The 14,498-nt window shown below is 37.1% G+C and overlaps 2 protein-coding genes across 3 annotated transcripts in view; one reads left to right on the top strand and one right to left on the bottom strand.

Annotated features, from left to right (window-relative positions):
* The first annotated feature begins 2,025 nt into the window (after window positions 1-2,025).
* LOC140137023 (uncharacterized) lies at window positions 2,026-8,173 on the top strand. The gene is made up of 6 exons (XM_072158683.1): window positions 2,026-2,184; window positions 2,988-3,194; window positions 4,937-5,027; window positions 5,857-5,958; window positions 6,336-6,503; window positions 7,233-8,173. Exons 1-6 carry the CDS (start codon window positions 2,026-2,028, stop codon window positions 7,712-7,714), a joined length of 1,209 nt encoding a protein of 402 aa, XP_072014784.1. The 3' UTR covers window positions 7,715-8,173.
* Window positions 8,174-9,299: 1,126 nt separating this feature from the next.
* The window catches only part of LOC140137415 (uncharacterized), a 31,973-nt gene continuing 26,774 nt past the window's right edge, over window positions 9,300-14,498 (bottom strand). For both annotated transcript variants that reach the window (XM_072159066.1, XM_072159065.1), the window contains exons 3-5: window positions 13,722-14,212; window positions 12,938-13,007; window positions 9,300-10,545 (exon numbers count right to left, since the gene is read on the bottom strand). In XM_072159066.1, coding sequence (XP_072015167.1) covers window positions 10,475-10,545; window positions 12,938-13,007; window positions 13,722-14,212 — 632 coding nt within the window. In that variant the 3' untranslated portion in view covers window positions 9,300-10,474. The remainder of the gene's footprint in view (window positions 10,546-12,937; window positions 13,008-13,721; window positions 14,213-14,498) is intronic.

The following is a 14,498-nucleotide window of genomic DNA, read 5'->3' on the forward strand; positions in this document are numbered from 1 at the left end:
TGAATAAAAACATTTGAATGCTACGTTTTTGTACTGAACATTTGAACTTATTTTTCATTTATACATGTATATATATTTTTCAAACAAAAAACAAACAAAACGTATACATCTCCTTCACCCCCCCATATGTTTAAAAGCTTCTTTTTTACCTCAACTTCTTTCTTTCTTTCTTTCTTTCTTGTTCATATTGTCAATTTACACTTCTTCTGAATTGTGTAATTATCCAAATTTCTTTATACACACATTGCTCCTAGTAAGTATGGCTTCATACTTACATGTTAGTAATATTCCAAATTGGCCGATGTTTTTGCCCCCAAGCACTAAGTATGATTTCATACTTATCGAAAGGACGATACACACACAATTCCCCTAGCAAGTATGTTTAAATTTCATACTTAACAAGTATGTCTATATTAAATCATACTTAAAACAAAATATATTTTCATTATAGATTTTTGAAAGTCTATTTTATTTTTCATTTGCGCATAGATGTTGTTGCAAACTGTGCGCACAGTAATAAAACAATAATTTGTTTTAAAATATTTTGTTTTTCTGATGACTTGCAGTTAATGTAAGATTTCTATTTGTGTGGCTATAGTGTAAATGATGATGACGACGATGATGATGATGGCGATGATGATGGTGATGATGATGATGATGGTGTAGATGATGATGATGATGATGTTGTTGTTGTTGTTGTTGTTGTTGTTGTTGTTGATGATGATGATGATGATGATGATGATGATGATGATGATGATGATGGATAATACAAATGATGTCAGATGATTATTAGAGTCGTGATGGTGACGATGATGGCAGTGATGAGTGATTTAATTTAGTATGAAATTCTCAACCCCCCCCGCACCCACCAGTCAATGTTGTTTTGATACTGAGACAGGAACGGACAATTGGTCTAGTATTGGCTCCAACATTGCTTTGGGGGGGAGGTTGCAAGCAATATGAAACATTAATGTTTGCCACTCATGTTACTTGTAATGTTTAAACAAAGAGCACGTTTCTATGGTATCACTCACAGTAACCTGCTTACTTCTCATGTATATGTTTTTGCTTAACACATGTGCTATGAGCCATCATCTCCAAATACACAGTTCAGTGACCTCGAGGCCTCCATTCAACAAGAAAGTTAACCTGCTGTTATAGAGGATGAGGCCCACGTGCCAAGGCCAAATCGACTTTTACAATGTTTATTGAAGAGATAAGATATGCACAATCTTAGTTTGCGAGAAGATAAGAGGTCAAATTTTTCCATGTTAAAAATAGAATTACATGCTAGGCATGTTTGTTCCTTTTTGTCGTTTGTGTATTAATTATCATCATCATCATCATCATCATCATCATCATCATCATCATCATCATCATCATCATCATCATCATCGTCATCATTATCATCATCATCATCGTCGTCGTCGTCGTCGTCATCATCATCATCATCATATCATCATCATCATCATCATCGCCATCATCATTTCCTGACTACTAGCCACAAACCCATACCAAGGAAAATAAAATATCAATTTTGCTGCAAGCCATCAGAGAACATTAATATACAAATATTTAAAATCATGTTTTATTACAACGTATCTAATAGTAATAGAAATTTACACACAACCATGACAACTGCTAAATTAAGCTGAAATGAAGAAAATATAGACTATAAAAAAATCTATAATGAAAATAAATGTTGTTATTACTAGTATTATTTCAGTATTTTGAGTACATAATGACAAATTTAAAATTTGAAGGAAATCGTACATTAAGCCTTTAATGAGGTTATGAATGATGTATAATATATACTATTTATCGAAAGATTTGTGAACTTTAACTTTAAAACCTGCACCTGTTTACTTTTTGTTGGAACTAAACGATAACAATGTTTATTTGTTTGTCATTTGGCAAACAAATCAAGGTTTTTGAAATACCTAAGCAAACAACAGTATCAAATTCAGTTCATAGCACAGCGAGATATACTAGCCTAAACAGAATCTCTCTGAAATTGTGTTAATCATGAAACACTTAGCGCATACTGTGCTGGCACTTATGCTATATTTGAGCTTACAAGATGGTGGCCAAGGTGGACTCACTGTCAATAATCAACATGATCGACCAAAGTTTAAAGCTGAAGGTCTTAGACGCCCTGGAAGTTTTGAAAATCATTTGAATCAGGTAAAGCCTATGGCATGTTTTTTAACACCATTAACCTAGATATGAATTAGAGTGAATTTATAGTATGTAGGGGAAAGACTTAATTACGAATCGCACACTAGCAGTATGCACCTTCAAGAGGAAATATGTGGTCTAGCCAAGTTGTACAACGAAGACGTTGTTGGAATAGAGGGACATCGAATTGACGAGGAAATCAGGCTTCAGGATCTTTATGATGGATATATCAACTCGTCTCATCCTCTGCTTGAAGAAATACTGGCGGAGTATCCATTGGAGGAGTCACACTACTGTTAAGCCCAAAAGCTAAGAGAGCATTTCTATACTGTACCTGTATGTAACCTAAAATATTGTGCATGACCTTTGGTGGTAAGGGGCTGAGGAAAGAAAGAGATGCAGAACAGCACTTCCAACTACTTGACAGAACGATAAGGCAAGTTCCAGCACACAACTTCCTGATCGTTATGGGCGACTTCAATGCTCGTGTTGGCAAGGAATGCTACAATTTTCCATATCATAAAACCACCAACAAGAATGGCGAAATACTTCACAACTTAGCCCTGGAAAATGATCCTGTCATCACAAATGTTTGTTTTAGGAAGAAAGAACCACGACTCTGGACGTGTAGCTTACCATCTGGATTTAAGGTACAGATAGATTACATTCTGGTACGCAGAAAGTGGAGAAATAGTGTTACCAACTCCTGTACCTGCAACTCCTTTGCTAACATAGGATCAGACCACCTCATAGTGAAAGCCAAAATACGCCTTAGTCTTAGAAGACTCTAGTGGTAAAAATTATTAAAGTATGACTGGAGACAACTAGTACATGATGATGAGCTTCAGGAGCGCTACACTGTTACGGTGCGAAACCAATTCAGCGCACTAAGGAAGAACTGTGATGATAATGCTACAGCAGTGTATGGTCTTCGACCTGGGAGATCTACGGTGTCGCAGATACTTACTCTAAGGAGGATAATTGAGGAAGTCAAGAACAACAATCTGAATGCTGCAGTAATATTCATCGATTTCAAGAAGGCATTTGATATTATATCACTCATACATAAATTCTAGACAGTTCATTGGTTGATTACCATTTGCCATTTTTACCATCACCCTCTCCGTGTGATAGTCTTTACTATCATAGCGCTCTGCCGTAGTGCGCCTGCGCTAAGCCGTGCGCTGACTCTTGGACTCGCCGATTTAGTTATGGGGTAGATCCCAAATGTGAAGTATATCAAGGCAAAGCATGGTGTTATGTTGATGAAAAAAATGTATTTCCTACCTTAAATAGTATTTTAGTCATAGAATTTATGCATGAGTGATATAAAACAAATATTAACAGTCTTAAATTCGTGTAATGGTCGAAATATAATCACTCGGTGAAAGATGTACTGTTCCATTCCACTCGCCGTTCCGGCTCGTGGTATGGAACAATCTATCTTTCACCTCGTGATTATATTTCGACCATCGCACTCATAGACAGATAATATTTGTATACCATCCACCGTGGGGGAAATTCTTGACATAATGAGAGCATATGGAGTCCCTGAGAGGCTTGTGGCTACCATAGGATACATTTACCAACCTAATATAGCTCATGTCACATCACCTGATGGTGTCACCAAGGATTTTTTTGAGATCCAAGCTGGAGTGCTGCAAGGAGACACTCTGGCACCCTTTACTTTTTATCGTAGTCCTTGATTATGTTCAAAGGAAGGCTATGAAAGGCAATGGAGAGCGACTTGGTTTCACTCTTGAGTCCAGGGCAAGCAAGCGAATAGGCCCGCGCACAATCACATACCTAGATTTTGCAGATTATATTGCTCTTCTAGCCGACAACCTCAAAGACGCGGAAGAACTGTTAGGACTAGGAATGAATGGCAAGAAGACCAAGCCAATGCTGTACAATTAAACTCCGTTTTCAATAAAAACACTGGACGGAAGTAATTTGGAAGTAGTACACGACTTCAAATACTTAGGTGCACGGAATGACAGTAGTGAGAAGGACGTTAACATCAGAAAGGCACTTGCTTGGAAAGCATGCCATAGCATGGACATGACAAGATCTGGAGGAGTAATCTTCCAAGAGACCTAACGATCAAGTTATTTAACATCACTGTAGATTCTGTACTACCATACGGTGCTGAAACGTGGACAATAACATCCCAAATGACAAGAGCTTTGGATGGCTGCTATACCCGTCTTTTGCGAAAGGCACTGAATGTCTCATGACAAACACACACCACCAATAAAGTATTGTATGGGAAACTGTTGCCAATCTCTGGGAGGCGCAGGATTAGAAAGTCGAAGTTTGCAGGGCACTGTGTAGGGAGCGAGGAGGAAGCAGTTTCAATTGTTCGTATGTGCCCAAACACGGAAAGCGAGCAAGAGGCCCCCAACAAGGATTACATCAAGATCTTGGGAGATGATACGGGATTAACAGGACCACACATCAAAAATTGTATGCTGGATAAAGCAGTTTGAAGAGCCATTATGGGAGTTCTGTGCGGGGACTTGAACCTCTGATCACTGAGCTACACAGACTGTCCCTGATAAACAGGACTCAAGTCTGGTACTTATGGATATTAGCAGTCAGGGTAAACAGCCAACACATGATCCAAACATAACCATAACCCTAATCTTAATCTTAACCATAACCCTAACCTTAATCTTAACCCTGGTAAAGGCATATAGTATGAGAAAATGAAAAACAAAATTTACATATCAATATTAAATCGTATTGATCCAAACAGGAGCGCAAGAAACGAGACGCCACGGTGGATACTGATGTCACTGATGGGACCACTGCCACAGAAGCATTGGCACAACAAGACCAAGAAGAGGGTACGTAACACTAACATAAATGGTCTGTACGCATGCGTGACCAAAAAACAAGTAAAAAGGGGTGTTTCTTTAGGCAAGGCAAGTTACGCGCGTAACGCATTTAGGGTCTTAAAAAATAATGGCCGAATAGTATGAATAAGGTCTAGTAGGACAAAACCTATTCTTTTGGTACCCATTTAACATGTCTATTATGTCCAGTTGTTGTTTTTTCAATGATGATGAGTCCAAATTCGGACATAAGTAAAGTTATAGGACAAAACACCTAAAGTTGACGATCATAATGTTTTCAAAGAATTGACTACATACCGTATAACGTTCTGAACACACCACACAAAAATTAAACGCTTAAAAAAGCTACCAAAATACTCAATCAGTCTTGGGCCATTCCAAAAGAATTATCCTCAAAGGCTCAAACTTCGAAGGTATGCGGCATGGTGATATTGCTTGTCTTTTACAAAAATATCCTGAGTGATTGAGTCAAAACAGTGATTTGCTTTCTCAAACATCTGTTGAAAATCGTACGATTGTGCTTTACTATGTATTTTCCCCCATTTTGTGAGGGCGCACTTACATAATGATGTTTAGAGTCCATATATAGGGACCCTTAATGATGTAAAATGAGGTCATATGGGAAGGTTGGTATCACTGGTTACTGGTTAGAGGAGAGGCATAGCTATTCATTGGTACAAAATATAACAGCATAGGGATTTGGTATAGATATCCAAATTATATTCGGGTTTTAAACGGGTAGTCAAACAATACCTCCGTAAAGACAAGGGTGGAACACAGATGGATAATTTGTATAAGCTACCCATTTATATATCTACAGGTTCAACCTGCTTTTCTGGTCTACCCACTACACTTCTACATGGAAGAGATGGTCGAGATGGTAGGGATGGGCGAGATGGAGAACCAGGTGTAGATGGACAAGGTCGGTGGTCGGTGTCGGCGAACTTTTGTATCCTTTAACGTCGATAAGTATATCTTGTTATTTGAGCGGAATTATTTAACATATAACCACGGACTGGTGTTCACCATAAACGGCCAGTATTATAGTCCCGAGATTTTGGTAGCGGTCTTCTGCTCGGGGTCTTCTGTTCCGCGCGAATTCCGTCAGACGTCTGCAATTTTCGATTGTGGCAGCGGAAAAAGCTTGGACAAAATTGCCGCAGTGTTTGTCGCGCGTTGTCGCAACGACACACTTGACGCCACATCATCTACATCATTAACCACAAAGCAATTTTTTGCCCAACTTGCTTTTTCTCGGCTCTAATCCTGATAATTGCTACTGCTTTTCAAATATTTTAGATGGTGCCAACGGAGCGAAGGGTGAGTCCGGAGTCACAGGACCAAAAGGTGACAGAGGTGAAACGGGAAGCCCAGGGCTTGACATAGCGGATCCAGGAACCGTTGGCACAACCTATGTGAGATGGGGAAGGACTACTTGTCCAGATACGGCTAGTTTGATTTACGAAGGTACAATTTCTTTTTGTGTATAGTCTGATCTAACTACCAATTTGGTAGCTGTTACAAAATAAGTGATGGATATCGCAATCGGACCAACTGGATGCAACACTAAGCTCGTGGTCACAATTTGAGAGGGGATCGCGAACGGAGAGAACTATGTTTCCATCTTATGTTATAGTTCGGATATCGATACCAGAAAATAATCGAGGTCATAAAATAATGTGACGATAATTGTTGAATGTTTTAGAGTCAGTATTTACGAATTACAAGTATTTCATTAAAGTCTTTTTCTACATTGAAAGATCAAAGATCTTGCTCGGATCACACTATTATATGAAATCAATTTCCGTCAGTGAACGTTCAACTCATCTGGAAGAGTGAATAAGATCTATGAGGTGTACAAACGTAATACAGTCATTACAAGTTAATAAGGGGAGCAAAGTAAATTTGACTGAGCTGGTGAAGAGTGATTCGAACCAGCGACCTTTGGTTTGCGAAACCAGTGCTCTATCGTCTGAGATACCTAGTCATATGATGGACGGCGATCCCAATGACCAATAGCTTTGATTGTGCGCTGGTCAGATTGTGCTGATTACGATACAACCAAGGAAGTGATCTTAAATCCCGCTTTGAACAGCCAAATTTTCTTTGCCTCCCTTCTTCATTTAATATTATTACCCGATCAGTTACTCTGTATACATTGTTCATAATTTCATTTCCTTATATATTCTATTAAAGGAATTGTTGCTGGTGATCACTACACACATGCTGGAGGTGGAACCAACCTTCTTTGTCTCCCACTCGATCCAGATTACGCACAGGTTCTTCCGGGAGAACAAGGGTGGGCTACAATATATTCTGCCGAATATCAAATCAATGGATTCCCGCCATTCAATGGCTTACATGATCTTGAGCCGCCATGTGCCGTCTGCCGGGTAACTCGTCGAGGTACCAAACTGATGATTCCCGCTAAAACTGTATGCCCTAGTGGGTGGACGGAAGAATATCAAGGGTACCTGATGACAGAGCATTATGGTCATAACCATGCACGGGAAATTATCTGTGTTGATGAGAATGCGGAGGCTAGATCAGACTCTAAACCTAGCGATGACAACGGGGCTCTTTTGTACCCTGTTGAAGGTCGTTGTACCGCAGGAAATCTACCATGTCGTCCATATGTTAATGGGGATGAACTAACATGCGTTGTATGTACTATCTAATTCAAACACGGACAGCATCATTAGTATTGTGCAGTGATGTATCGTTCGAGTCCGGACTCGGACTCGAACCCAATTTTTGTCGGACTTGGACACCAAAAGACTCGGCTCGGACTCGGACACAAAAAGACTCGGACTCGAAGCCGAGTCAGGTCCGAGTCCAGTCCATTTAAATCCATGTTGGGCAGAAATAATTATATAAATAATTATGTCAAAATAGATCTCAAATTTGATTCAAAATTGGTTGACTTCCCTTATTTGCCCATTTTAAAGTTGTAACTGACGTGTTTTATTAATTTGCCGAACTGTTTTTGTGTTTCCAGTTGCTTGTAAGACTTGTATAAAACTTTGTTTACATGTATCAACATTTTCTTAAACCATTCTTAACTCAATTGATTCCACAATATCAGAACGACTGTCTTTCGCTAACCGCTCAATTTGTCTTTCCTATTGTTGAAATCAGTTCCCATTAAATATTACTTGAAATGGTCTCTTAGGTAATTACTCTGTCATTCCTGGTTAGACAATGCACATAAAGTAGCATTTACTGAATAGGTTTTTAACTTAAAGCCATATTATAACATTTGCTGAGGAGGACGCCCTCACTGATTTTGTACAATTAATTTTTTACACGATTATATTGTACTTTATTAAACCAATATACCCTGAAAAATCAAGACTCTAGGTGCTGTAGTTTTGTCAAAATCCGAGATTTTGAATAAAACGCCTGAATCAGCGTTTTATTATTACGATGGAATTATTAGTCGAACGCATACACGATGTTCATAACACACAGTACGTACACGGCGTGCGCGACGGTGATCTACACAACAAAGGGCCGTACCATAACATGACCGAAGGAGTGGTACGTATTGGCGACATATGCGCTGGTAGTAAATTCCAATTTTCTTTGCTCTGCCGTAGTTGTTCGGCTCAAAAATAAAAGGGGATATATCTGACAGTAAAAACTAACATTTTATGGCAAAGAAATGCTAATCTATTTTATATGAAAATGTTATAATATGGCTTTAACTTCGCTCTATAGTGGAACTCAAAGCAGGAGACTGATATCGTCCGAGTTTAATGGAAATTGTCTCAAATTGTTTGCCTTGTTACAGCAATCTACAAAAGAATAGTTTGTACTATGTAGGACATTTTGTTACCTAAGTAGCACAGCCAGAGAGTGAGTAAGAAGTCGGTCTAATTGATTGTGACCTATTTTGCTGTGTTTCCTAGTTAACAAATGTTCACATAGTACAAACAATTGTTCAGTATTGTAACAAGACAAACAGTTTGAGATAATTTTCATTAAAATGGGAGGATATTGTCTGCTTTTACTCATGTATAGGGCCCAACGATTTGGAACTGCTAGTACGCGATTCAGTCTATTCAGAAGCCAAGGATTCGAACTCGTTCGTGGTGGACATAATTGCAGTTAGCAAGTGTATCTTTAACCCAAGGGCATACAACACTGGTATTGGTATTTTGGTTAAGGGTTATCTGCTTGATGCTGTTTTAGGTCAAGCGTAGTCCCTGGCAGGATTTGTGGTTTTTGTAAATGCGATTCAAAGCAGCAAATATACATGACTATTCTTTATACGACATGTTTTATTAACGATTTAACAAAACCAAGTAAGGTGCTAAGGATAATGATAATTATGCACAGTTATGAGTGTGTTTTAGGCATTTATATGGCTAAGATAAACTGGTTTACTATAATTATCATGATTACATGTATAAAATTGTATATGAGTACTTGCGGATTATCCTTGGGTTTAAAGCCATATTATAACATTTTCATACAAAATAGATCAGCATTTCTTTGCCATAAAATGTTAGCTTTTACTGTCAGATATATCCCCTTTTATTTTTGAGCCCACAACTACGGCCAAGCAAAGAAAATTGAAATTTACTACTAGCGCATATGTCGCCAATACGTACCACTCCTTCGGTCACGTTATGGTACGACCCTTTGTTGTGTAGATCACCGTCCCGCACGGCGTGTACGTACTGTGTGTTATGAACATCGTGTATGCGTTCGACTAATAATTCCATCGTTACAGCACCAAGAGTCTTGATTTTTGCAGGGTATATTGGTTTAATAAAGTACAATATAATCGTGTAAAAAATGGATAACAAGTAAGTGGGGGGATCTTTTGAATCTGCGAACAGTCAGGTTCGAAGTTGAAAATTACCTGAAAAACAGAAATGTGATGTGAGGAATGAACAATTTCGGGGTCTTTTGGAGCTGAAATTATATAAAATCAAGGAGCTCTATTTTAGTCAAATTTAGGGGTCTTTCGGAGCTGCGAAATCCCAAAAGGGTGTCTTTCCGGGGGAACATACTCGTATGGCCATCTTGTGTTAAGTGCGTCTCCATCTGTGTATATTTGTATTGAATGAAGTGCACCTTCATATGCTTGATCAAACATATCTTGAAAATTATCATAGGCATTATCTACATCATCACATTTTAGCACCTGTTATCCCAATTAGTCCTCTTAATTGTTTCTACAAAATTATGCTCATTGAAATTCTTGAAACACCTAGTTTTAATAACCTTTGGAGGAACCTTAACCTTTTTGTTTTTACGAATAACATATATCAATGAATGGTCAGAAAGTCCTAAGCTATGTACACCTGAACATGATACTTTGTCCTGTTTTGATACAAATGCCAAGTCAATGATAGTTTTAGTAGACTCAGTGATTTTTGTAAAATCATTAATTAATTGACAAAGGTTACTACGTGTTACTATTCCTGTTAGACAGTTGTGTCCCGAAGAGCAAGCACTTGATCCGCTTCGTCTTCTTTCGCTGCTATTTCGCCGAGCTCTAGAAAATAATGAGAACAGAATAAAATATGTTAGCAGAAAAACTGGAACCCGGTTAAGCTAGCGAGATATACGATCCTGATTTCTTAAAAATCACTTTGGTGATAAACTGTCCCTTAGGCCAAAAAAAGTTGTTTGTTTGTCCTCCACCGCCCGCTCCTCAGATTAAGGCCTGACCTTTTTTTTTTTTTTCAATTTTTTATTTTTTATTTTTAAATAAGTAAAATTCAATTTTGTTTTTCAGATTTGGAGTATCTCTGGACCTAGCTAGAGCTAAATACTAAGATGTTTGAAAATTATTAAAAAAAAACCAAAACATTTTGTGTCTTCAATATATGCAAAGTTATAACTTGTGTTCATGTCATAGTCTATTATTTTTAGTGACTTCAAAATACATTGGATTTGAAATCATTAAAAGACTATGACATGAACACAAATTATAACTTCATATTAAAGAAACAAAATTTTGGTTTTTTTAAGTCACCATGAATGATTGTAGCATTTAGCTCTAGCTAGGTCCAGGAATGCGCCAAATCCGAAAAAAAAAATTAAAAAAAAAAATCCGCCCGCCCTCTTTCAAAGCTGTGAAGGACAAACAAACAATTATTTTTTGGGCCTTAATTACCATAAATCCATAAAGCTCACTCTCCATTTCCACGTTATCAGTTATGCAACTCACTTTGCTACATTGCAACATGGTTGCAATCATTCAATCCTGAAGAAGCAGTTATCCTTGATAAAGAGTAAAGTCCTTCTGATATCACAGAATTTTCCCTTTTTTGGATTCACGATACAATACAATTATAAATACAATTATGATATCACATAATTTTGCTTTTACAATACAATTATAAATATACAAATCATTGAAATCGTACATTTATCAGTCCTCGAAGTAAAGTATGCAAAGATGGGTGACTGAAGCGTCAAATAATATCATAGTCCTACATTAAAAAACTATTCGGCTTTTTCCACTTAAAACTTTAGTCACCAGCTTCTATTCTTATGCATAGTCGCGCTAAAAGTCGATCGATACATGTTGAAATAAGCACAATTCAGAGATGCACCTTTTTGCTATGAAATGAATTTTTGCGGTCAAATATATAAAGCAATATTTTTTTCCTTCAGAAATGTCAGTTAAAAATTAGTGCTTGGGTGCACATTTTTTTTAAACAAATCCTGGTGTTAAAGTTAGGCATGAAATTGTGTCTTTTAGTGTAAGATTTTTGATTTTTATAGGCCTTAACTTCGCCTGCGAGCTTTTTTCGGAATTCATTTGTAAGCGTTTCAAACTAATGGAGTTTGCTAAAGAAAGATATTTCCCACCCCTGTATGGCACATCATGTGGGTCTATATACAGTTTGGTCAGAATTTCCGTTTTGATTTCACCTCTTTTCACTTGCGATTGCCAAAATGTCCAACCAGTACTTCATTTCTAATATAACCAGCAGAAATAATCGATATTTCTATTGTGGCTCTCAAAATCATCCATCCATGGGTACATTCGCGAGTTATGATTTTGAAAAAATTGGTAGTCGGAGTCGGAATTGACAAATGGTGCAATCAAACCCGAAATTCTGACAAAACTATGACATATAGCTAAGGGGTGGGGTATGAACCTTTGGACAGTATTTATTATGGGACATTAGAGCACATTAGACATATCGAATTGCATTCTGAATACGAAGAATGTCCTTCTGATATCAAATAATTTTGATTTTTTGAAATTCGCAATGTAATACACATTTTATGGCAAATGATTAAAAATTGTTATTTTTGATATTTAACAGTACTCGAAGTAAACTTTATAAATATATATAATATGTGCTTAAAGTGTATGTTGGTGGGATGAAAAGCCGACGATCAATTGAAAATTTTGACCTTTTGTATTGAAGATATGGATAATGATTTACTTCGAGGACTGTTATATATCAAAAATGTGAAAAATATCGAATTTTAATTTTAATAATTTGTCATAAAATTTGTATTATATCGTGAATTTCAAAATTTGAACATTATTTGATATCAGATAGAAATTCTTCGTATTCAGAATGCAATTCGATATGTCTGATGTGCTCTCATGTCCCACAAAATATACTGTCGAAACGCTGAAAACGCTCATTCCAGATCCCTTAATATGATGCGCTTTAGAAAGTTGGGAAATATTATACTTTGAAAAGCAAAAACGTTGACCTCCAAAAAATCTTACACTAGAAGCCTAAATTTCACACCTAAGTTTAACATCAGGGACATTTACTGACAAAATTAAAATCATTGCTTTTCATTTGGCCGAAAAAATTAATTTTACATTGAAAATGTTAATTTTACATTGAAAACTCAAAATGTTGCTCATTTTAACACCAAAGGCAATATCTAACTGGCGCTTTACATACCTGGGCACACATCTGCTGCTATTTCATCTGCCAACAAACTTTCGGGATCTTCGGCTGGAACTGCGGGTGGCTGTATGGCGATAAAGGAATCAGCAGAAAGTATTTTCTCAATCATTTGTTTAGTAAAAACATCAAATGACGGGACCAAACAAAAATATGAGGTGTAAATGTGTAATTCGTTGTTGTTATTGTTGATTTTTGTTTGTTTGATTGATTCATTGTTTGATTGTATTTAGGACCAACGTTTATTTGTTTTAACCCTTTTATTTACCAACCCCAAACAGATTTGATCACAGTGCAATAAAACGCTCACAATCAGCGCTCAAATGACTTGCGCCAAATCTGAAGTCCTTCTTTTTCAGGGTAGTGGGTTGTTTTTGAAGCCCAGCGTTTATTATTTTTTCTCTCACAAAAAAAATCGTATTTTGATACGATATTTTTAGCTCAAAATCAATTTTGGCCTAAGTTAGCCAAGATGTCCTATAATTAAACATCCTTCTGAACATAGTTTGAGTACCTTTGAAATTTGATCTAGTGTACTAAGTTCAATGCAAAGTTCTTTTCCTCCTATCTGTATCCTTGTAAAAGGCACATTTCAAACTCGGTCCATGATAAAGGTATATATTCAGAATATCCCTGTTAAGGGTGTGATTTATACGAGCAAATCCTCGATAATTGTCACTTTTTAAGGGTAGTTTTTGACACACTCATGCTCACAACTTTTATGCCTGATTGCACGGCGAGATTTATTCCAAGTTTAGCTTATGCTCTTATAAACACTCACATTGTTTAAAAACTGTTCCAGACCCCTATCCGCTATGATCCTACGAATCGAAGCCTTTAGGTTGTTGTAGTAGTAAGTACCAGTCGACTCTGCAGGAGTAAGCGATCGCAAATGAGGCTCAAGCGTTACCTCTTTACCTTGGAGATAACTGATGGGAATAACGGAATAAGCAGCAACCCCGGTCTCACTTTTATCCATTTTAATCAAGGAATCAATTATACATGTGCTTTCCCGGAGTCGGCACCATGCACTTTTCGAAAAGCTTTCGGTAAGAAATAGCAAACGACACGTGGTTTGGCCAAGCCTGTCTTCAAATGCTCTGAAAACGTCCATGCCAAGTTGTAGTTCCTCTATGGATGTTACGGTGAATTTCCACTTCTTCAGTTTTTTACGCATCGCGTAAGCTATTTTCATATCGGATTCATCCTTATCATTATAAACCAACAGAATATCCCAAGGCGGGCCATCGTCTTCATCGTCTGAGTCACTTTCTGCATGGTATAAATCAATATAAATCAGTATAAATACAAATCAGTAAACATGGTAGAGATATTTTGATTTAAGATCTAATATGGAAGACAAAAAACCCTTCCAAACAGGGCTTCAAGGATCGGTGTGAGCAAAAATGGGTCTTCTGATAAATTTCGGCGAACTAAGTGAGCCGAGATTTTTAACGCTTTGACCTTTTTGACAATGCGATACGACAAATAATTGTTGCTCATTATTATTATTGTTAAATATTGTTAATAATATTAATAATATTAGTACAAATATGTT

The sequence above is a fragment of the Amphiura filiformis genome, chromosome 17, assembly GCF_039555335.1.
Source record: "Amphiura filiformis chromosome 17, Afil_fr2py, whole genome shotgun sequence".
Lineage (NCBI taxonomy): Eukaryota > Metazoa > Echinodermata > Ophiuroidea > Amphilepidida > Amphiuridae > Amphiura > Amphiura filiformis.

Bases quoted from the DNA above. Each gene is read 5' to 3' on its own strand.
- LOC140137023 (XM_072158683.1), top strand. From the start codon at position 2,026: ATGAAACACTTAGCGCATACTGTGCTGGCACTTATGCTATATTTGAGC. The intron at 2,185-2,987 runs GTAAAGCCTATG...AAATTATTAAAG, and splicing joins TTGAAAATCATTTGAATCAG to TATGACTGGAGACAACTAGT. The intron at 6,504-7,232 runs GTACAATTTCTT...ATTCTATTAAAG, and splicing joins GGCTAGTTTGATTTACGAAG to GAATTGTTGCTGGTGATCAC.